At 48.4% G+C, this 23,175-nt stretch overlaps 2 protein-coding genes across 3 annotated transcripts; one reads left to right on the forward strand and one right to left on the reverse strand.

Moving 5' to 3' along the window:
- The first annotated feature begins 7,595 nt into the window (after positions 1–7,595).
- LOC120641409 (protein RICE SALT SENSITIVE 3-like) lies at positions 7,596–10,361 on the forward strand. 2 transcript variants are annotated; one of them, XM_039917520.1, is made up of 7 exons: positions 7,596–8,132; positions 8,286–8,339; positions 8,470–8,673; positions 8,843–8,954; positions 9,071–9,133; positions 9,243–9,299; positions 9,513–10,361. In XM_039917520.1, the coding sequence occupies exons 1-7, from the start codon at positions 7,993–7,995 to the stop codon at positions 9,972–9,974; spliced, it is 1,092 nt and encodes a 363-aa protein (XP_039773454.1). In that variant the 5' UTR covers positions 7,596–7,992; the 3' UTR covers positions 9,975–10,361. The 2 variants fall into 2 exon arrangements, with proteins under 2 accessions (XP_039773454.1, XP_039773462.1); XM_039917528.1 differs by having other exon boundaries at positions 7,601–8,132; positions 9,092–9,133.
- A 1,930-nt stretch (positions 10,362–12,291) lies between these two features.
- LOC120641421 (kinesin-like protein KIN-4C) lies at positions 12,292–20,261 on the reverse strand. Its single transcript, XM_039917542.1, has 27 exons — positions 20,036–20,261; positions 19,798–19,942; positions 19,323–19,469; positions 19,071–19,223; positions 18,733–18,983; positions 18,437–18,609; positions 18,217–18,341; positions 18,008–18,044; positions 17,724–17,929; positions 17,534–17,647; positions 17,244–17,330; positions 16,980–17,157; positions 16,629–16,726; positions 16,322–16,420; positions 16,132–16,245; positions 15,953–16,069; positions 15,796–15,876; positions 15,640–15,711; positions 15,466–15,556; positions 15,329–15,354; positions 15,149–15,234; positions 14,373–14,432; positions 14,051–14,278; positions 13,809–13,950; positions 13,599–13,694; positions 12,985–13,503; positions 12,292–12,869 (listed from the first exon to the last, which is right to left on the reverse strand). Exons 1-27 carry the CDS (start codon positions 20,077–20,079, stop codon positions 12,546–12,548), a joined length of 3,813 nt encoding a protein of 1,270 aa, XP_039773476.1. The 5' UTR covers positions 20,080–20,261; the 3' UTR covers positions 12,292–12,545.
- Between the last annotated feature and the right edge of the window lie 2,914 nt (positions 20,262–23,175).

Here is a 23,175-nt window from a genome sequence, read left to right on the forward strand (position 1 = left end):
ACGTCCCGTCATCACTCGCCACTTGCCGAGAACACCATGCGCCGATGGCGATTCCGTGATCCCCTTGTCGCGCGTGAGACCAGCACCCGCACCTGCACTGTCGCCGTCGTCGATCGAGCCCCACCGGCGCGCCCTCGCTCCTCCATCGCCGTTGCAGCGAGACCTATCCGTAAGAGTGAATTCCTCTGAGAGGTCAGGATGGAAACCTATCCACAAGATCGCCCCCCGCCGACCCGGACATGCAAGGCCGCCAGCGAAAGGCATCTACACTGTGTATCCTGAGATCCTTTGGTGTCTCTTGCTCCGTATTTCCCTGTGAAAGCAGCAGCCCATCATGCCTGCCGTGTCGTTGCCACATTGATGAGTGCAGCCGCCCGGGGATGGATGGACGAACAGATGCTGGGGCCGCCACGTCACGTGCGCGACGAAGGCCCGCGTACAGCGTCTGCGTACGCGTAGAGATACCATCGGTCTGGATAGGAGTAGGGCTAGCTGTGGATTGCTCAATTAACCGTGGACAAGGACGACGTCGGCCGGTCAAGCGGATCCGGCCGGGTCCCCTCCGCCGGATACGCGTGCCTCGTCGTCGCCGTCGTTTACTGTTTCCGTCGTCTCTCCGGGCACTCGGCCGGCAACAGATCCGATTGAATGCGAGCCATGGAAATGATGAGTGCACGGCGGTGGGCAGTGCAAGTAAGTTGAGAGGTTGCGGCGCTGCTCGGCCGGCGCGGCCGCCGGCGGCGAGAAGGGATCGAGTTACTTTCGATCACTTGGCAGCCGTCGCTGCACGCGCGCGGCGTCCGCGTATCGATCGATCGCGTTCGCACTCGCGGGTCACGGTCTACAATGATATGATGGGGGTGGGAGCCATGGTCACGTGATCATTTTGGAATTTTCTTTGCGATCCATGCATGGCGACGTTGATTTATCTGTTGGCCTATTGGCTGCATGCGAATGCTCCCTCAGCATTGCGACCTGCCGTTGGGACGATCTGTCGAGCGGTTTGTCAGGTTGACCAAGGAGGTCTCTTTCCTGCCGTATTTGTTGCAAGCTAGTATATTTCTGTTTCAGAAACTAAATTTCTTTGCTAATGCTTGTTAGTTACAGTGAAAGTGATCGGTGCTCTAGTCTAAGAGGGGAAGGTAGTGAATTAGGCACTAATAAAAACTTAGACCTGTGACTCCAAATAGTTTGCACAAAACTTAAACTAAAACATACTATCTAGATGTGCAACTAGGTTGTTCTAGTGTGAAACCCCTATCCCAAAAGAGTTTAGCAACCTATAGTCTTTCCTACAAAGAAACTATTCTATGAAAGTAAAGGCACTCAAATTGCTAGTATGAAATGCGGAAGCTTAAAGAGCGGGATATGAGATAGCAAACTCTTGACGCGGGTGTTTATCCCGTGGTTCGGTTAGCCACAAAGGCACACCTACATCCACGTTGTTGTAGCACTCACTAAGAGTATTGCTACTCGGCCACCAAGTCACTTCCGTGAACACAATCACGGTCACATTGGCTCCGGGTTCCACTAAGAAGTTTCTCCACAAAGGATGGGGTCTCCACGTCCCCCGCACAAAGATGTCGTCGCCGCTCCACGTCGGAGGATCGATGACGTTGCCGGCGAGCTTCACGCTCCAAGGTGCCGGCGCACCAAGCTCTTGTTTTGGTTCGCTAATGAACCACAGCACAAAGGCTCAAAGCCTTGCAATCTCACTCACTAAGAGCTAATCCTTTACACAACACTCTCAAAGTGTGCTAAGGGCTAAGGATATGAACACTAAGCTCTTGGATGGCTTGGAGTGGTTCTTGGGTGTGTATGTGACTTCCTTGGACTCCAGCAATCTTCAAATGGCCGGAGTGAGGCGTATTTATAGGCCACCAAGTCTTGTAGCCGTTGCTCCAACGGTCAGCAGAAAATCTGCGTATCATCAGATGAACCGATGCCTCTGGCTGGGGTAGCGTCGGTTCATCCGGTCACTCATAAACCGAAGTAGCCGTTGAACTCCTGACAGCTAACACAGTGACCACCGGTTGAACCGATGCTTTTCCGTCGGTTAAACCGGTCACTCATAGCATTCTACTCTTCTGCTGACGTCATTACACCGGTGCTTTCCTCCGATGCATCACCGGTTCATCCGGTGCTGAAGAATCTTCTCCTGGTCACTTGACATCGTCTCTGGAACATAGTATGCCCAATGCACCGATGCCTATTGTGATCCCGTCGGTTCAACCGGTGCCTATAAGCTGACTTGGCTTTGATTCCCTTCTGCACCAAAGTACCATGGCGTCGGTTCTTCCGACAATCATCGGATGCACCGATGCTCATGCGTCGGTTCTTCCGGTGCTACTGACCGAAGAGCTTTCAGGGCGCTGCCCTGAGACCCGCGAGGGGCGGCTCCCCCTCGACCCCCGTCCGCTAACCGGGTAGCGGAACCCCCTAGGGGCGGCTCTTCGGGCCTTGCTACGCCTATCTTCTCTTTATCTTTGTCATCACTTGAACCTAAAAGCCTGAGAATGGTCATCTTAACAATCATATTAGTCCAAGTGTTGTGTTGTCATTCGATCACCAAAATCACTCGAAATGGCATAAATGGTGCCATGTTTCTTTCATACAGAAAAGTAGAATTTCATTTCATGCCAAATTTAAGCAAGAGAAGTGACTGTTAGAAGTTTGGGGAGCAGAGATGCAGAGAGAGAGCAAATTCTGAACAGTCATGATCATCGTTGAAAATTAATGGCGCAGATTCTGGCCGTACGCAGCAGCGACACAGCCTTGAATCTGGGCCTAAATTTGTCACAGGTCTGCCATTCTGGTCCGACCACAGCACAGCTCCTTTGGATGATTGGTTACAGTCCAACTGGCAATCCAGATGTACGGAGGCCGCTCTCATTCTGGTGAACAACAATGAATGTGATCTCGAAAGCATCTTACTTTCATATTCCATTCACAGAAAAAAAAAGACTCTTTTTTTGGGCAAGAACAAGAAACAAAAAATACTATCTCGACGAGAATTGAATAATTTTCCGTGGAGAAGGATCCAGTCATCTCGATATTGCAGTAATACCGAAAAGAGGCTGTGAATCCACATCCACATTAATTTCCCTGTTCTGGTGATGTTCAATTCTGTAGAAACTTGAATCAGTTTCACTCTCTGCGCCACTATATCAGACTCTGATTCAAGTAGCCTTCAGACACAAATCAGGATGTGTTTTCCTCCACGGGACCACGGGACGACGGAGGGACGCTTTTGTTGCAAATTTGCAATACTGCGAACACTGCACCTACTCAACGCCCATATTTCCTCGCCAGTATCTTGCGCATGTTCAGTTGTAGCTTTTTTTTTAGTAAAGAAAATTCTTTATTCCGTGTTCAGTTGTAGCTTGCGTACAAAAAGCTTTCATGAGACCTCGTCAGCACTGTTGCATTCAGTTTTTCATGGGGGAGGGAATGGCGACACTGATCGCGAAGAAGACTCAGAAGTGCATGCGCGGCGCTGCTGGATATAAATTGTCGGCAGTGCCTTGTGATCTTGGCTACTATCCATTGCCATCTCTCAAGCCCATACCTTCCCCACCCCTTTTTCACTCCCCCAGCATCTGCGTTCCTCCCATGCATACTCATTTGGATGGGGAGCAGTCAATGGATAAGGAGTAGCAAGGGATCAAGGAAAAGAAAATGCATGTGATCTTCAATTTAATTTGGCACCATGTATGTTATTCATGAGCAGCACCAAGCATGCACGACTCTTTCAGCAATTTTTTGGGACTCTTTCAGCATTAGTTCCTCTTGAAGGTGTAGACAGGCAGATGGTGGCTACGGAAAGCAGCATGGAAGGATTGCACTTGCACGTACGCTTTTACTCCGTGGAAGCCATGCCCTGTTTGGTCCACAGTATCTGTCATGAAAATTGAGATCTTATGAGAGTGATAGAGCTTTCATATATCTTTGGAAATTTATGTAGATATTAAAAAAAAAGCGACGCATGTCAACAAGTTGCCTCCTACTAATCCGTACTACGGAGCTAAATGGACTAGCTATTTGATTTGAGGAATGAAAATTTTGGATCAAAACAGGTGTATTGTGAGCTTATTACTTCTACCATCCACTGTCAGTCTGTCACCCTGGAGTTTATCTTAACCATTGGATCAAAGTTTGCCTGAGCCCAACAGGACTTCTTAGTTATTATCTTGATATTTTATTATTTAATTATTTTCCTATTTCAAGACTACTATTTCTTTTTTTACCATTGTACCGTGAGGTAGCATGTTCGATAATGAAAAGGCAGAGCCAGTAAACTTCCCACAGCAAGCATGCATATATGAGCAACAAGTAGGGCAGGAGGAATTATTAAGTTGGACTAGTGGCCATCCTTGTCGATGATGACCAATGCTTGGCCATCGTTTCAGGGGTTCCGATCCCTGCCCTCGCTGATCATTAGCTCTTTGCAGGATGCGCCCCATTAGCCATCAATTCCAGATCGAGATGAGCTCAAACCTGCAGCAAGGCGTCATGCATGCAATGATGCAAGCTTAGGACTCGTAGGCTTCTGCTGTGATTGACCCATGGATTGGATGCAAGGTGCTTGTGTCGGTCAAAAGGATGGTGCTCTGCTTTGCTGAGATTTTTTTTTCTAGAGTAGCTCAATGTTCACTGTTGGGTAACTAGTTAGGGGGGAAATTAGCTCAATGCACATGGACATGGACAGCTTTCACTCTAGCTACATGACTTGCATCCCAATGGATACAGATTCTGCAGATCTGATTTGGTCGAACAACAATATTATTGGGAGAGAGCGGCGGTCCAGCTTGTCAGAACAAGAGGGAGCAGCAGCCACAGCAGGCAATTTCCCCATTCCCTGCACAACAGCGGCAGCACACCTTGCATCTTTATTGGCCTCCAGGGCCACGCAGACGCATTGGCGGCGCAGAGACACTGCTAGCTAGCACGGTTCAAGGATGAGTCTGCAAAAATTTGCTGAGACACTCGCAGTCGTCTCGATCACTCTCTTCGATCGGAGATTAGAGTGTGAGGTGTAGGGCCTGTGCCCAGGTCCATGTTGTTCTGTGGTGGTATGATGCTGTTCCAGCAGAGCCTTTCGATTCCATCTCCATCATTTAACCTCGGAAGCTAGGTGAGTCCAGGCTCCACGCACTCAGAGGAGAAGCGTGCCACTGTAAACCGGTCCCCGTGAACAGCCCAACTCAAGCTTCAGGTCTGCAAAATTTTGTGATAAAAATGCGAAATGAAGAGTCCCCATGCATATGAAAACCATGCGAATTCACTTGAATGCTGAAGGAATCTGAACCCTGCCCGTTCTGCCCCGGAGCAGAGGCCAGAGGGGACCTGGTCACCTGGAGCACCTCTCCAATTCGCCTGTTTCCATGGCCTGTGGTTGTGGTCGCACCTCGCACGTCTTCCCTTCCCCCGACCGGACCATGCTAGGGGATGTGCTCTCGACCTCACCTCACCATTTGACCTCCGCCGTGACACACACGGTTTTCTGAATCCGGTGCTATGGAAGAGAAGAAACCACATGAAAATTGACCAAACGATAGGTACCTTACAGAGCTACTCTACTAGTTCAATGCTCACCCGACCTTCAGACGCCAACCCTTTTGTTCTCATTGTGCCAAAGCGGGGTTTTCTTTCTTTTTTTTTCTTTTGGGTTTATGCGGTGATGAGGTTGTGGATGCGTTTACTCTTTGCCCAATATGATTCAAATCCTAATAGTATCGCAGCAAAGATAAATGGATGTGTCCATACTTCTTTGTGCAGAGAACAAGTTATCTTTTCTTTTAATAAAACTAAGATCTCTGTTATCTGAAAATAATTTTGCCTTGCTCCATGCCGCCGCCCTCGCGTTTTTATTTTGGGTGCTTGCCTCACCTCAAAGGCAACGTCATGGCAATTCAGTCTGCCTTGATCCATAGTGTTGGTGAACCTCTTCCAGAATGTGTTTAGTGCGAAGCAAAATCTATGCATCTAGAAAAGTCAAAACGGCTAATAATTTAGGACAGAAAAAGTACATGCTTTTTGTGAGAAAAACTCGTTCGGGCTAATTTAGCGTGATGTTCATGTGGTGCTTCACCCTTTGTTGGTTCATTTTTAAAAAAGAGAAATTTGGGCCTGTAATTTTTGGCTTAATAAGTAGACAAAGAGCAACTCCAAGAGTTTGGCTAAATCCATTCGGATCGGTAAAAATAAAAGAACACAAGAAAAAATGGATTCAACAACCTCTCTATCTGGCTTGGTATCCTCTCCCCTCCGCTAGGCAACTTTGCCGAGCAGCTCCCACTCGCCATTTCCCTGCCACACGCCCTCCCTGCGCTCCCTCCTTGCTCGCACGGCTCATCCCCGCCGCCCGCCGCTCCTTTCCCGCTAATGCGGTCCGTCCTCGCCGCTCCTTCCCTGCAGACATGGCTCGGCACGCGTGGCTGTGCCCTCCCTGCTCGCGGCCGTTCCTCCCCGTTGTTTGGCGCGGCAATCGAGGCGCCAAGCTGGAGTCGCCCGTCCCTGGCTGTGGCTGCCAAGTCGCTGGCCATCCCCTACCGCGGGGACGCGATGCGGACGTGGAGGCGATTTGAATATGGATAGTCAAGATTTGGAGAGCCTGTTGGTTTATCTCATCGGTTAGAAATGTTTCTATATTTTTACTGTCATCTAAAACTCTAAATTTAGCTATGATTATATCTAGTCACTTGGAGTTGCTCTTAGCAATGATGTGAGATATATAGGTAAACTTTAGAAAGAAAAAAAAGTTGCGAGATGATACCATGATGTGCAGGTTTTTAAACATGACCCTGATTCCTCTACTTCTCTGGAGGACCCTAGCTTGTACAAGACAAGTTGGAGCAAGCATGGACGCTGTCGTCAGAGGCGAGCAATCACCAGCGCATTGTTTCCTTTTACGAAGACTCCATTTGGGGTCTGATGCGGGCACCAAGGAGGCAGCGAGGATCTGTGCGCTCACGGATGATAGGATGATCCCCCACTAATGATAAGAACTAGGTGATTCCCCACGCGTTGCTGCGGATATTTGAGAAAGCTATTCGGTAGATTTTTGTGTGGGACATAATAATATATGAATGTCTTGTTAGTGGAGCACTTGAGCCTTATGTTAATGTTAATGCCACTACAGTGACTGTTTGCATCTGCATTGTGGAGATTGAAGGAAGATCAAGTGGGACGCTCATATTGATTGTTGGTATTTGGTGGCAAATGATGTGTGCTGACGTGGATTGCTAAGAATTGAGAGAAATTAGAGCGCATGGCGGTTGGTATTCCTTGAACGGATGGCTAAGATATAGTTGTGTACCTGAGATTGAACGGCTGAAACAAAAAGGGTGATGTGGCTCAATGTGATTTTAGAGAAATAGAAATCAATGATCGTGAGTGGGGATCGTCTTTATAACAGATATAGATTTCTATGGGAAAAAGATAGAATGTTGTGCGACATATGGTCCATGCCTAAGTTTGTGGGAAGCGAGAAGCAACGTACCAGCACTAGCATCTCATTAAAGTGATCACTGTAGCACGACGACTCAGAGAGAGAGAGAGAGAGAGAGAGAGAGAGAGAGAGAGATGCTATGGTAGCTGTATAAATCAGGGCAAGTGTGGTTTGCTCCCCGGTGGTGGACTGGTGGCCTGCCCTCACAAGTCGCAACCGGCCGATGGCAGAGCGATCAAAAGTGGAAGCTAGCAAGCAAGAAAAGGAAACGCCTACTCCTCCACGAACCAGCTCCTCTCGCACCACGTCTAGCTACCTCCATCTCTCTCTAGATTCTAGTCGCTCTTCTTCAGCTACCATAGAGCTAGCTTGAGATCAAGTGCAGTGTGCAGCTCCTCCCAGCCTGCAGTGAACCCATCTTGATAGATCATCACTGATAAGAAGTGAGTGCAGGAAGCCAAACAAGCTGTTCGCTCATACAAGGGGAGCCAGGGTTGGAGCCCAGCAGCCCAGGCATCTGCCATAACCCTCCGGTGGCTGCAATGGAGGAGCAGCTCAGCCCGCTGGCCGTGACGCACCTGCTGCAGCACACGCTGCGCAGCCTCTGCGCCGCCCACGACGACGCGCAGTGGGTGTACGCCGTCTTCTGGCGGATCCTCCCCAGGAACTACCCGCCGCCCAAGTGAGTCCCCCTCGTCCTCGCCGTGGTCGTCGTCGATCATCCTCGAGCATGCGATCGATCCGCGCTTGGTTCTTGGTTCTTCTCGTCGTCGTCGTCGACGCACGCGGCATCTAATTTAGTATTTGTTTATTTATCCACCCGCTGTTCGATCAGATGGGATCTCCAGGGCGGCATCTACGACCGGACCAGAGGGAACAGGAGGAACTGGTACGCCCTGATGAGACCAAGCTAGCTATCCCTTCTTATTATTCCCTCTCCAATTTCTTGTATATTTATATGGATCCGGTTTGCGTTTGCTTGCACACACGTGATCCCTGCTGGGGGGTGCAACGTCCAGGATCCTGGCATGGGAGGATGGGTTCTGCAACTTCGCGGCGTCTGGCGGCTGTGACCACGAGGGCGCAGCTGCTCCTGCCGCCGCCGCCGCCGCCGCCGCCGCCTACACGGAGTGTGCCGCCGGGCAGGAGGCCAGCCGGCAGCAGGGCCTGCAGCCGGAGCTCTTCTTCAAGATGTCCCACGACATCTACAACTACGGCGAAGGGTATGCAGGCTTTGCTTGCTGCGGCTACATACTACATCATCAGCTGCAGCCTAGTAGCAGCAGCTAGCTTTGCTAATTAAACACGGCTTTGGTTTGATCACGTGCTAATCAGCGAGCGAGCTTATTAGATGCCGCGGTCCCCGGCCCGTTGTTTGGTGATGCGTTGCAGGTTGATAGGGAAAGTGGCAGCCGACCACAGCCACAAGTGGGTGTTCCAGGAGGCCCAGCCGCAGGAGCGCGAGATCAACCTCATCTCCTCGTGGAGCAACCCTGCCGATTCTGTAAGCGTCTAGCTCTCCTCAGCCAGCACATCAACATGTCGTCGTACAACGCTCCCAACACATAGTAGCAGCTACTGAACACTTGTATTTTTTTCTTCTTTTTTTGTCTTCATGAGTGCGGTTGGTTTAATTTCCAGCATCCGAGGACATGGGAGGCTCAGTTCCAGTCTGGTATCAAGGTATAGAGCCCGTAGATAATTAACAATCTCATTTTCGATTGAGAAACAAAGAGCTCTGCATTCCAAAGCTGACCACGCATCGCATCCTGCGCCGCCGTCTCTCTTGCAGACCATTGCTCTGATCGCTGTCAGGGAAGGCGTCGTGCAGCTCGGCTCCATGAAGAAGGTACCTTGATATGATCGACACTGTGTCACTGTGTGTGACTTGGTGCATCCAGCAGCAGCTTAGCTTGTTTGCATTGCATGCATGCACGACATGGCGTGCACGCTGACGTGTGCGTGAGACCACGATCGTGTGGTGCTTGGTTCTACATGCTGTTCCTGTTTGACGAATTGCCGCGCCCGGGCTCGATCGGGCTGCACACGCACGCACATGCAGGTGGTGGAGGACCTGAGCTACGTGGTGATGCTGCGCCGGAAGTTCGGGTACCTGGAGAGCATCCCGGGGGTGCTGCTGCCGCACCCGTCGTCGGCCGCGTTCCCGGCGGCCGGGTGCGTCGGCGGCGGCGCCCCCGCGGACGCCTGGCCGCCGGGCCTCCTAGTGCCGCAGATGGACCTCTGCTACGACCCCTACGGCGGCCAGCAGGCCACCGCGGCGGCGCAGATGCACATCGTGCCGTCGATGAGCAGCCTGGAGGCGCTGCTGTCGAAGCTGCCCTCCGTCGACCCCGCGTCGGCCGCCGGCGGCATGGCCAAGGACGAAGCGGACGCTGCGGCCCGCGGCGCGGTCGACGTGACCGCGGGGAGCGGCGGCGAGAGCACCAGCGTCGCCGCCGCCACTGCCGCCGCCACAGCGTCCTACTACGTTAACGGGGCCAACAAGCCCGGCGAGGGCTTCTAGTCCGTCGTCCTGGCCGTCTCATCCGTCCGTCCCAAGTCGGCGCGTGCATGCGCCGGCCGGTCGGCTCGCTAGCTGCGCGTCAGGGCAGGCGGGCGTGGTAGTTAGTTGCGGTGTCCCTTTTCCGGGGAGGCGCGCCGCATCGCATGATTGCTCGGCGCGGAGCCAATCATGCGCCGTGCTGTACGTGTCCCCGGAGTAGCCGTGCCGTACCTCGACGTACGCACGTACGTGTACCTGGTCGATCGACAGGGGTGGTCGGGATATTGAATGTGTGCGTCTACGTGTAACGTGTTTGTGTGATGCAGTGCTAGCATCACTCAATTGAAGACATGCATGCCATGCTGCACCACTGATGATGTGTGTGTTTAGTGGCGATCCAACGCTTCAGACCTGAACGTTGCATGCGTTTCGGACCTGAACACGTCGATCGTACAGTGGCAGCGAGCGCACAGGGATGGATCGGTAGCAGCAGCTTTATTTCTGGAGGCTTGGAGAATTGCTGCGTGCTCCTGTTGATGATCACGCCCCGACGCATGGAAACCGACGTGGTCTTCCTCAGCACCAGCAGGCCCGGCCGTGTCGTGGTCGCCAGCCGGTGCGTACTGTTGCGTACGTAACAAATCTTTCGAACCGATTGCTGTACGCTCCGATCCTGCCCCTCTCATTGAAAGGTTGCACCGATCGTGCCGTGCATTGTTCTCCGATCCACTGACATCTTACCCCCCCCGGGGGCGCTGTTCATGTGCGCGAAACAGTGGCGCCGCGCCCGTCGCTGCAGGCGCACAGGAACTTTCTGGAGCCCCGAGCAGTCCCCTCCCCTGTGTCGATCGAGAACAATCATGCCCGGCGGACCCTGCCTGCCGGCCTGCCTGATTGCGCCGCCCGCGGCGCGCGTGCGGCCGTCTCGCGACGAGATCGACACAAGTCACGACGAGCGAGCGAGGGCGGCCCGGTCGTTGCTCCCGTTTATTTTTTCAACAAACCTCGCCGCCGGCTGCTGCTGACCGAACGAGGCCGGGGCGGCGGCGGGCAGGCATGCGCGCCCGGACGTATCCCGCGGCGCCGTCGACGGGCCGTTGGGGAAACGTGACCGGGATTGCGAGGGGGGCAAGGTCCGCGCATGTGCGCGCGCGGCGCGGCGCGATGCAACGGCGGGCGGGGCACCACCTGTTCACGTGTTTGACCACACAGGGGAGCTCGAGACGGGACATGCCGCGCTCGATCGGTTACAGCGACGGGCACGAATGACGCGCCAACCTCCGTTTCCCCTCCCGTCTCGCGCGCGGCCGCCACCGGACCATGCATGCATGGAGCTCGGCTCGCGAGATCGCCGCGCCCGGGCGCGGCGGGGACGCTTCGGCCGCGGCCTGCGGGATACGGGGTTGACCCGATGGGCACGAGCCGCGCCGCGCCGCGCTGCTCGCGCGGATGGGCGTGCGCGACTCGCGCGGCGAATCCACCGCGGGGGGCGCTGCTGGGTCGTCGTACCGGCGGGTGCGCACGTCAAGGTTGGGGTCGCGGACTCGCGGGGCACGGGCGGGTTCCGGTTCCGGTGCGGCCCCCGGGGTTTGACAAGCTGCTGGGCACGGGATGTCGTGTCGCCGTTGCATCCATCAATCTCTCGTCAGCTTTTCGTACGGAACGGCCGTTGCGACACTACCATCTCTCATTTTTATGATGTGCGGGCTGCGAACTCGTTGACGTGTGAAGAACCGAGAGAAAGCAGCGTCACGATGGCCAGTAAACATTGGGCCCGACAATGGCCCATGGGCTCGTGTTCGTCAGACGACAATCAGCTTTGAATAGTCTGAACGCTGAACGGAATGGAAGCGAGAATAACCTGAAGCACGGTCGGTCCAGCTGACCAGCTCCCTGCTGAGATGTTTCTGGAAAAAAAAAGGGCTCCCCGCTGAGATCAATCAAAGAATAAATCCTTGTAGTGTGTTGCAGACGCACAGCCATCCGAGCATAGTTGGATTCCACCGCTGCAGAAGCATAGCTTTCCAGCTCAACCCCGCCGTGATAATAAAACCCAACACTGACACGAGGCGATAAGGTGAAGTGGCTAAGGAGTCGTGATCAATCATGCAATCCCAAGCATCAGAAAAAACACACGCGAAAAGACATGGCCAATTTCGCCCGGAAGAAAGGCACAGCGCGGCTGAGCCAACACCAGCGGATCAGCCGTGGTTTGGCCTGTCACTCCAGCGGCAGCGTGTCCCAGTGGACCTTGCCACCGAGGCCTTTACCACGACTCGCAAAAAAGAATCAGTGTCTACAGCGAAGAACTCGAAAAACATCGCACGTGAGACGTATATTACGGCCTTAATGCAATAATGCTGTGTTCAAAAGGAGCGGGCACGATTTACGAGATTGGCATAAATTAACCCACTATGTTACTGCACCGTCATCGTACAAAAGCGTTGCGTTCCAGCCAAGGCACAACAACATTTTGCAACGACATCGCCTCATCCCAAGGAACCCGAGAAGGGCTCCCTCCCTCCCTTGGAGAATAGAAGGACGCCGAGGCGGCCTCCCCCGTCTTAACAACAGGCTTCCGCAGCACGGGGATTATCGCAACTGGTTCTCCTTCTCGGTGGTGGCGTTCTTTCTCAGCTGAGACGGCGGCCTCGTGGCCGCCGTGCTCTCCTTGCTGCCGGTGCTCACGGACTCGCCTCGCTTGGCGGCATTGCGGTCCGTGAGGGGAGGAGGGTTGCTCTCAGCGGGCCCGGAGGACATGGCTCGCGGCAGCTTCAGGGGGATGTCGACTCTGTCCCGCGTGGCAGCTTCGGTTGCCTCTGTCGCAGAGGGCGGGAGAGGGGCCGGGACGAGCTGAATAGTCGATTTGCGCCAGTTTTTCCTTGGTTTCTTCTTTGTCTCTGCAGTTTGGTTAACCTGAGAACAGAACAGTTGCAAACCGGGTCAATGCATCGATGCCAATGAACTGTTACCTACAAATCTGCAGATGAATGCAGTGATTCTAAGCCAAACTGGGTATCACAGTACTTACCACATTATTACCAATATCAGCCAAAGCCTTTCTTGGCTCTGCATCCTGATTATCCTTCTCAGAGAAAGCATTTTTGAGAAGCATGATTCCCTGATTGACGATTTCTGGGTTATCTGAAGAAGAATTCCTATTAGAACATTTGATGTCCTTGCAACCACAGCCTGCGCCGCATTGTGCACCTGAGCCTCTGCACTCGCACTTGTTGGTCTTGCACGAGGAGGATTTTGAGCATGAACAGCCGTCTGATGGAACAACATTGGGCAAGATGCACTTTTCATCAGTGAGCTTCTCTGGCTTGGCACTTTCTTGTGTGTTTGGATAACCCAGATTAGGATTTATATGGCTGGACAGTGTTCGCCGGTGCTTTCTGACTTTCCTGGTCGACTGTACCCAGTCTGCATCAGACTCCTCACTCATATTTTCTAATTCTCCCGAGTAATCAGAGTCTGATGTGTCCATATCGTTATCGTCCAACCAATCGTTCTTACTATAACCAAAATACGGAGAAGGTCGAACACTCTGCAAGAAGGGACGGTCAGGCATATTTAACAGGTGCACATTGACTACGAATATCAATAGATGAGATGTAGAAGAACTTAAAGGTGGAAAAATACCTTGCGCAAGGCAAAAGTCTGACTATCTTCTGAAATGCAACTGTCATTCCTTGAATAGTTAGCAGCTTTCTTTGCATTGTTCAATGCAGTGAAAAGCTGCCAATTAGTGCATGTGAGCGATGAAAACCAAGTTATATCTAAATATCAAAATGGTATTCCATACTTTGGTGTCATCAGATTTGCACAATACAAAACTAGGAAAATCTTTACCTGCATATTTTGGTGGCCTAGATCTTCTACTTGCATTTCTAACTGCCTGATCCCGCTATTAAGCACAACGACCTTTTCCTTCAATTCACTAATGATGTGTTCTTTTTCATTACAAACCACCTCTTTATCTTGTACTTGACACCTAAAAATAAAACAAAGAAAATAAGAACCCACAAATCAGGAATGGGCATCCATAAGATCCACCACAAAATGCATCGAAGGAAAGCATAAGTACAGCATACCTAGCAGAAGATGCTAACTGATAAAGGTAGTTCATAATGTTCTTAGCCTCTGGGAGGGACCTGACATGATACCATCTACCTTTACCATTGAACAAACGCTCCCGCTCCTCTACTTCTGACAGTTGAGAGGCCATAGACACCATAGCACTAGCTGACGAAGACAGCATGTTCTCTAATGCTGAGATCCTAGAACTTCTAGCACTGGGAGACATAGCTTGAGGACAGTCGCTATGGAAATAAAAATTAGTAAGCATCATTCCAGAGACCGAAACATATATATCAAACTAACATTCACAAAAAACTGAGATGTAAATCAACCAACCTCATCTTGTGCTTTGATTCCTCCTTTAGTTTGGCTATTTCCTTGGATATCGCTGCTCTCCTATTTTACAAGAAAAAAAGGCGATGTAAAAAAGGTGTAATTGTGCCACAATAATGTTGCGCATAACATATACAGAACTACAGAAGAGACATTCTACAAAACTATATTTGAATTACAGGTCATATATTACACAGCCAGACATATAAAGGAAAAGGGGTGATTCATCAATACAGCGATATGAGTATATCAAGTCATAAGGAACTTTGGAGACAGTTAATAATGCCAAAATTTGGTCAAGAATTTCATCCTATTAGGTCAGTGCAAATCTTAGATACTCTCACATTATTTCCCTTCAGGGCTTGTTCGGTTAATCCCCTCCACAAAGGGATTGGGAGGGATTGAGGGGGATTTTGACTTGTTGGGGATTTAATCCCCACCCAACCCCACCTCCCCACCCCACCCCCAAACTGAACAAGCCCTCACAGAGTTATTTGTTGGAAGAACTTTCTATAAATGTAATACTTGGCCGAACGAAATGATACGATTCAATTTGTATATCTATATGCCCTACTAATTGGTACATAGCTAATTCTGTAGTGGTCTGGGGGTACAAGTTTACAGCAGCAGATTATTTTCAGAACATGTTTACATTGAATAACTGCAAATCTGTCTGTCCCATCATAAAAAATTGCTCCACATCTAACTCACCAGAAAACAACAAAACCATTACTAGATTAGGGTCTACAAACTGTAAACAATTTAAAACATAGACTTACTCTTGCTTTTGTCGCTCGTAATATGAGCGTAATTCATGTGCTCTTACATTTACTTCAAGTTCATCATCGATGGCTCGCATTACAGCCTAACAACATATAAAAAGAATGTTTTAGACATTGTATAGAAGGTGTGGGAAAACCAGTATTTGCATTTCCTAACAAAGGTTTCTTGAAGCACACCTGCATCCCTGAACCATTTCCACCTCCTGATAAAATAGGAAACCAAAACAGGTAGTAAAAATATCATCAGTTATGATTCATGAACACACATCAACCTAAGTTTCATGAATATGAAGCCATCGGCTGTAGCTTCCTACCATATGTTTCACGAGATGACTTCTTTGCTTCCAGCAACTCCTTCAATCTTCTTGTTGCAGCTGCAGCTTCCTCAGTTTTCCGCTGTAAGACCTACAATTTCAAACAGAAAGTTGTAGGTGACAACCATTTTAGTTTAACCGGGGGGGGGGGGGGGGGGGGGGCAGAAAACTGACCATTTTCTGCCTCTGATTTAAGGCCAAAAGCTTGTGCATCTCATATTCATTTCTTCTCCCTTCCTTCTTGAGCTAATTAATGCAAACACAGAACTATCACAACTAGTTCTGCAAGAAAGGAGTTGACAAGAAACAAGTGCCCACAAGAAAAACTACCTGAAGTACTTCCTTTTCACGGGCAGCCTTCCAAGCTCTAAATTGCTCAGATTCCTGCTTGATCTTTTGTTGAAGTTGAACCTATACGAATGAAAGGTATATATGTAAAAGGAAAAGAAAACTTAATTGCGTTTGGGAAAATTAGGGGAAAAAACACCTTCTGAGATTTTATGCGCTGAATGTCTTCTTGTAAACGTTTTGCTGCCTCATCACTTCTCTGTTTCTGCCTTAGAAGCTGTTGTTGAGCTTCCTGCTTTTTCTTGAGTTCGGAGACCTGCAAATGTTGTGCAGTTAGTATATGAAGAATGGAACAAGCAATTCAGCTGAAGTACAAACCTGAGATTCAAGTGCGTTCAGCTTCTGAAGATAGTTTTCTTTCAGTTTTTGAGCACTCTCATCCGTAGACGAAGATATATTGGTTAATGCATGGCGAAGGTTCTCTATTTCTTTCTGTAAATAAGAAGAGTGTTACTAGCGTGTCAGTAAAAAAAAGCATAATGTAAGTAAAGTAATAAGCTAGTGAAACCTGAAGAGCTTTCTTTTCTTGCTCCAACTCATTCAACTTCTTCTCATAATGTTGCTTGAGAACAGAGGTATCGCTCTTGCCGAATTGTTTCATCTCTGCCTTTTGAAACATGAAAAGGAGGTATAATTATACTGTTCATTATGATTTATGAATCAAAAATAAAAATATAATATAACGGCTCGCAGATTGAGGATACATAAGAACATATGTACATGTAAAGCAGACCTGAAAAGCGGGTTACCAAACATGATGCTGAGAATGAATTTAATTTTAAGAGACCACAATAGTTGAGATAGAAGAATTGTACCTCCTTTTGCTGAAGTCGTTTATCCAGTTCCTGTAGCTCTTTATCCAGTTGGTCTTGCATAGATGAATGTTCTCTCTCCTTTTCTTCATCAACTTCACCTAAAGATAGCATAGTTATCGATAGAGTCTGAAAAGGACAGGTGTTCCAGGCTGGAAAATATTCAGCAGTTTTAGGAACAAGTTTGGTGAACAAAAAATGTGATACAGAGGTTCAATTTCTGAAACGGAAACTAGTTTTAGGAACAAGTGATATTCAGCACTTGGTTAGTGTGCTGGTTGCAGTTAAATGTACTAAAAATGGTCAAGTGGATAAAAAAAGGGAGTGATTTCACGAAATTTATCAGTGCCTCACTTGAAACATCAGGTGTTCCTACTTCACATTCAGAACCCAGGTCATGTAGAAGTATGTCCCTTTCCATGGCTAGTTGGTCATGTAAACCATGTCTGCAAGCACTGGAGAAGTTTTGCCGCATCAAGTCACTCTCTAACTGCTGGATTTTTGATATATAGCTCTTCATAAGGTCCACATCCTTATCAGGGAAAAAAAGTTGTAGTAAGATGGTATAACAAGGCATATATAAATCTTAATGGAGCATATAAATGTAACTTCACTCACTTGATCGAAACCGGCATTTTCAAGAGCATCCCATGACTTTCCATTCCTTGCAGCTTCAATCTTCAGCATTAACTGATCCCTTTCCAGCTGTGTCAACATTTACTTAATTTATTAATTTGCTATGATAACAGCAGTTTTCATCTAACTGACTAGCTCAAGTGCTATAAACTAATTTGCGTGATTATGAGACCAAACATATACTACCATGTTTTAAAGATATATTGAACCCAGACGAATGAAAATGTTACATAATAAAACCTTGAGTTTCAAACAGAAGAACTGATAGATACCTGAGCAGCACGTGCACGTTCTGCCAACTGCTCACATGACAATTCCCTTTCCTTGAGTTCATGGTTTAGCTCAGAATTTTTTAGCTCAAGCAGAGAGACCTTTTTCTGCAGCAACTGATAGGTACAAGAAACAAAATCAGATGACAAAATCAACTAAGTGGACCAGCCAAACAAGAAAAGACAAACCTACCTGAAGTTCTTCTAACGCTGCACTCCCACTGCGGGAGAACAACAGTTCGGTTTGAAGCTGCTCCAGCTGGCTCCTCAGTTTTTGCATCTCAGCTGTAGCTGGGTCACGGTTCACCACAGCTTTGTTTTGGATGTTGCGTGCACGATTCGCATATTTGAGTGTGTTTATTGTTTCTTCTGCATTTATATCAGCAGGACTAATGCATGCTGCAGGACAAAATTTGCAAAACAAAGTTATTAAGAGCCTCCGATGCTAGGATATGTCTGGGAAAAAAATAGACCTACCAATCATAACAGTTTTGCTGTTTCCACCTAGAGAATCCTGCAGAATTGATTTAAGCCGTTAGACATGTCCCACGTAAATCTAACAAGGTTAGTGATTACTAAACAATATCTCATAAAGAAACTGAAATGATGAGGTGTGCATATTACCAAACTATAGCATGGAAATTGGTGCTGATACATCACATTTACTATAAACATAAAAGTCTTACCTGTAGAAGGCGGGTTAATTTGCTATCCCGATATGGTACAAATGCCCCTTCTTTCCTTTTCTTTTCATCACCTAATGCACTTATAACATTGCCAAGAGCTAGAAGGCCTTTATTTATGTGTATTCCTGTGGACATGAATAGACAACAATCATAAAATCAATTACCCCATTATCTGATGAATTAACCTGACATGTACAAACGTTTGGAGAGCCTTCATTACCTTCTTTAAGTCTATGTCCATCTGCTCCAGTACGTTTGGCCCTTTCAGAACCGGCAAGATCAACTAGGTGAAACTTTGATGATAATATATCATAGTCACTGCTGGATGACTTGTCAGATGTACCAGATGCTCTCTTTTGTTCAACACATATTGTAAAGATGGCATGAGAGCGGCTACAGATAAGCAGCACCATTCAAATAAAAGTTATCAGAACCTAAGATGGTGAACAAACAGAATAGAAATGTACTCCACATTAATGGTCCTGACAGGAAGAGACTCAAGTATGCACATCGTACCTTGACTGCCTATTCATATTTGTGCTTGCTGTGGCACGTGACGAGGAACCATGTATCAAATATGATGCCATCTCTTCTTTAGACTTCACCTCAGCCTCTGTCACGCCAGCGAGGGTTATTCCTCCTGTGGCAGTCTCTCGTATTTGAATCGGCACTCTGGCAGGTGCTGATGATTTGGGTACAGAGACTGAATCGAGTCTTACAGCAGCGTGATTTGAATCAAGCAAATCGAAGACTTCTTCCTTGAATATCTGAAATCCATAGCAACAAACCACAAAATGATAACAAGCTAACAGCGTCTGGTATGAATAAGAAAGAGTCAAGCGTTACTATCTTACCTCAATAAAAGACACCCTAATTAAAAACTCTGAGCCATCCTTTGAGGCGTCAACTTTTCTGAAAATTGTCTCCATAACTTGAGGAATTATCCCTCCACAGTTACCTTCACCACTATAATCAGTACCCATTGTATACGTCTTGCCAGAACCTGTCTACAATTGCCAAAGACCAGCAACTAAGTAACAGAATAATCATCTAAAAGACAGCCAGCCTACCAAGACAATTATTTTCATCATACAACAGTATTGCACCTGTCCATATGCTAGAACAGTAGCATTGTATCCACTGAACAATGCGTCAATCAGCGGGTGAACACATTGCTCGAATATTAATGATGATGGAGGGCCTGAGTTGCCATAGACGTGATCAAAGGTGAACACATGAGGCCCAATTTGAACCTGAAATGGCACAGAAACAAATTATCATCTATCTGAGAAACTGAGCCTACAAGCCATTTCAATAAATGGATATACGAACAAAAGTGGCAAATGCTGAGTTCATATGCGTCCAGTGCTGTGATCCAACAGTTATGAATTACATTTCCGGAAAACTAATTACTACCGTCGAAATTGTTGAATACTAAAGAACAGTCTCGAATCAGTGAATACGATGGCCCTGAGAATAAATCCTCCACTACTCATCTCGGCACCCAAGTCCCAGAAGGATCAAATTCTCCCCAGCAGATCACACAGGATCAGAGACGCTTGCCATCAAACAAATCGGTACCTGCGGTTCGCTGGGCGTGATGGTGACGCAATCCGTGCAGCCGTCCTGCAACTCCGCCGTGATGAGCGGCCTTACGTTGACGGCCACCTTCACGCTGTCCTTCGGCTGTTGCGCGACGGCCGCCTCCTGGTTTTCCATCGGAACCCTAACCGCGAATCCCCCAATGATCAGACCAGAAACAGATAAATACCCCAAAATCAACCCCCCCCCCCCCCCACCAGAATGCGAAAAATTTCACCTCGAACCGGCGGATCTGGCCGGATTGGCGACGCTCTGCGACATACAACAACGAGCTGCGTCGGGGATCGGGGATGCGGCGAGCCTAGCTATGGTTGGGGATGGATCGCTCTAGGCCTCCAGGAGGGAGGGGGGAGGGGGGAGAGGCGGGGAGAGATGGGCGGAATGGCGAACGGGTGAGAGCGAGAAGCGCCCGCCCGGAGGATTTCGAAAAATTAGGGCGTCGCCGTCGCGTGACCTGCGGGCTGCGGCGGCTCTCCCTCCTCTTAACGCAGACCGTGTCTATGGACCGAGCTCTCAATGGGGGCGACGGCCGTGTGGAACAACACGCTGGCGGTAGTGTATGGACCAAGTCTACGGAAGTTCTGTGTCAGGTGGCAGGAAACGGGGCCGCACCAAGCTGGAGAAGGCTCGACGAACCTGGTCTACCTGCACGGGGCATCTGCGCCGTCGATCGCGGATTGGATTTCCGGATCGACCGTTGCGTGGCTGGCTGGGCCAGCTTGTGGCCTAAGGACGTGGTCTAAGGGCGCAGGATGAGGAGGTGGCCCCAGATGCAGCTGCAAACAACTCGACCTGGATGCGATTTCGAATTCAAACCAGAGGATGTGACGATTCTGCCCATGAGAACGGCTCTTTTTGTTGGGCATTGCCTGCGTTGTTGGAAGGGAATCTCAAGGCTTAAATTGGATCAACAACTTGACCTTGAGCCATCTGTAGGGTCAAACCCCCTAGCTTAGCTAGTAGCTCAGGTTTAAAATGGGCTCAGTTGGGCCAAAATATAGTGCCAATTCTAGAGGTGATGTCATCAGTGTTGCACTGCTGTTTGTTTGAGCCTAGTTTCACTCAAGTAACTCGACACTTCAACTTCAACTTCAACAGTTGTCACTGAGCAAACATAATTTGAGTTCTGATGGAACCGAGGCAGGATTTGTTATAGCTTTGAACTCAAATAATTAACTGAACTAGGCCTAGCTCAAATAAAAATATTAATTCTTTTTCTTTTTGGGGGTGTGTGTGGGGGGTAGCACAATTATCTGGGCACAGGAACCGTATACAATTTAGCCTTTTGAAAATGATTAGCATTGTTGTTTTGTTGGGTTGAAACCATCCACCTAAAAACACCTTGGTATCAATGAGCCATTGATAATTATTAGCTAAAACTGAAAGTGATCTAGGCCCCTAAGTGGGTTTTGGTGAATAATGACAAAACACATGTATATTTAATTGTGTAATTAAGCATGTGTGCAGGTGATGAATATGTATAGGTGAATCAAGTGATGACATATGTCCTCTCAAAAAGAAATAAAAAGGCGGTGTTCAAGCATACTCATGGAATTAGATTTTATTTTTGAAATTTGAGTATAGGGACGCCGTACTATCAAGAGAGACTTAATTCAAAGGTATTGACTTGAAACTAGTGCTCAAGAGAACCTAGACAAATACTTGTGAGCCACAAAACAATTCAAGAGAGCAAAAATCAAAGTTTCCCTGCCTAACCCGAATACTCCGGGTATAGGGCCGGATACTCCGGACCCCTTTGCCCGGAGTGTCCGGGTGCTGTTTCCGGGCTGAAGAACTTGTGTTGCCCGGAGTTTCCGGGTACCCTTTCGCCCAACGGCTATTTCTGGGCTGAAGACTATAAATACCCCCACCATACCCCTTCAGCCCTCTCTCTTGCCACTTTGACGAGCTGAACTCAAACCTAAGCCAAGAAAGAGCTCTTTCACTCCTTTTTCTCCATTCTTGAGTGATTTCATTGAGGGATTTGAGTGAGAAGCAAGCAAGAGCAAGGATTCGAGCAAGTGAGCCTCATTCCCATCTCTTGAGCACTTGGTTTTGGTCAAGCCCGCGGATTCAAGTTTGTTACTCTTGGAGCCTTGTGCTCCTAGACGGCTAGGCGTGCTTGTGATTGCTTAATCAAGATTGTGAGCTGCACAAGAAGTTTGTAAGCTCCATTCCTCGCCGAGGAATCCATAGTAAGTAACATTGGGCTTGAGAGGTGATCTCGCCCTTGGAAGAGGAGCATAGGGGTTCTTGAGCACCGTCTCTTGAATCCTTCCTCAACGGAGACGTAGCACCTTTGGGTGTGAACTTCGGGAAACAAATCCTTGTCTCTTTTGTACTAGTTTACTTGATTTCATTGCTAGTTGCTTGTGAGACTTTTTTCTAGGGTTTGAGCTCGATCTACTCACTCATGAGTTTCTAGTAAGTTCTGTTTGTTGGATATCAATCTTAAGGAACCCCTGGTACTCTTACTTTAACTCGATCTATTTTTCATACATAGATTCTTGCAGTTTTCTTTCAGATCGTTCATACCCGGAGACTCCGGATATATCTCCGGATACTTCGGATCACAAAACCCGGAGTATCCGGGCTCTTACCCGGAGTATCCGGACTGGTCTGTGTCTGAAATTTTTGTTAAGTGTTTTAAATTGCAGATTGCCTATTCACCCCCCCTCTAGTCATCTTAAGATCTTTTCAATTGGTATCAGAGCAAGGCTCTCCATTCAAGGGTCTTAACCGTCCAGAGAGGTCAAGATGTCGGATGATGAGAAGAATCCAGAGAATCTGGTTAATGAAGGTGAAAAAGGTGATCCCAGTGATAAAAGAGACAAAGACAAGAATGTAGAGTCATCCAACAACAACAAGAAGGGAAAGTATAAGAATGGTGGAGAAGAAAGTGAAGAAGAGACATCCGATGATGAGATGTCTTATGAGGAGTGGAATGCATGGAGGAAAAAGAAGAAGGAGCAAAGGAAGAAAAAGTCTATCTCCCGAGTTATCATAGATTCTAGTGATGACTCCGATACCGATCCCAAGAGAAGAGCCTCACGCTCTTCAAACAAGGGCAGCTCATCAAGGTCAAAAGGTAAAGGTGACTATCGAAGAGTTGCTCATGACTACACATTTTCACTACCTAGTGAGCACAATGCATCAATTCATATGGGGAAGCCACCTTTCTTTGATGGCACCGGATATAACCAATGGAAGACTAAGATGTTCGGTTAGATGAATGCAATTCACAAGGATCTTTGGAAAGTTGTAGAGGTTGGATGTGAAATTCCGGATGAAGATGAAACTCCAACACCGATTCAAGCATATGTGCTACAAAGGAACTTTCAAGCATTGAACATCCTG

The sequence above is a fragment of the Panicum virgatum genome, chromosome 1K, assembly GCF_016808335.1.
Source record: "Panicum virgatum strain AP13 chromosome 1K, P.virgatum_v5, whole genome shotgun sequence".
Taxonomy (NCBI): Eukaryota; Viridiplantae; Streptophyta; class Magnoliopsida; order Poales; family Poaceae; genus Panicum; species Panicum virgatum.

Bases quoted from the DNA above. Each gene is read 5' to 3' on its own strand.
- LOC120641421 (XM_039917542.1), bottom strand. From the start codon at position 20,079: ATGTCGCAGAGCGTCGCCAATCCGGCCAGATCCGCCGGTTCGAG. The intron at 18,610-18,732 runs GTACGATGTGCA...GCTTATCTGTAG, and splicing joins AATATGAATAGGCAGTCAAG to CCGCTCTCATGCCATCTTTA. The intron at 15,355-15,465 runs GTAGGAAGCTAC...CTATTTTATCAG, and splicing joins GTCATCTCGTGAAACATATG to GAGGTGGAAATGGTTCAGGG.
- LOC120641409 (XM_039917520.1), top strand. From the start codon at position 7,993: ATGGAGGAGCAGCTCAGCCCGCTGGCCGTGACGCACCTGCTGCAGCAC. The intron at 8,340-8,469 runs GTACGCCCTGAT...TGCAACGTCCAG, and splicing joins AGAGGGAACAGGAGGAACTG to GATCCTGGCATGGGAGGATG. The intron at 8,674-8,842 runs GTATGCAGGCTT...GATGCGTTGCAG, and splicing joins ATCTACAACTACGGCGAAGG to GTTGATAGGGAAAGTGGCAG.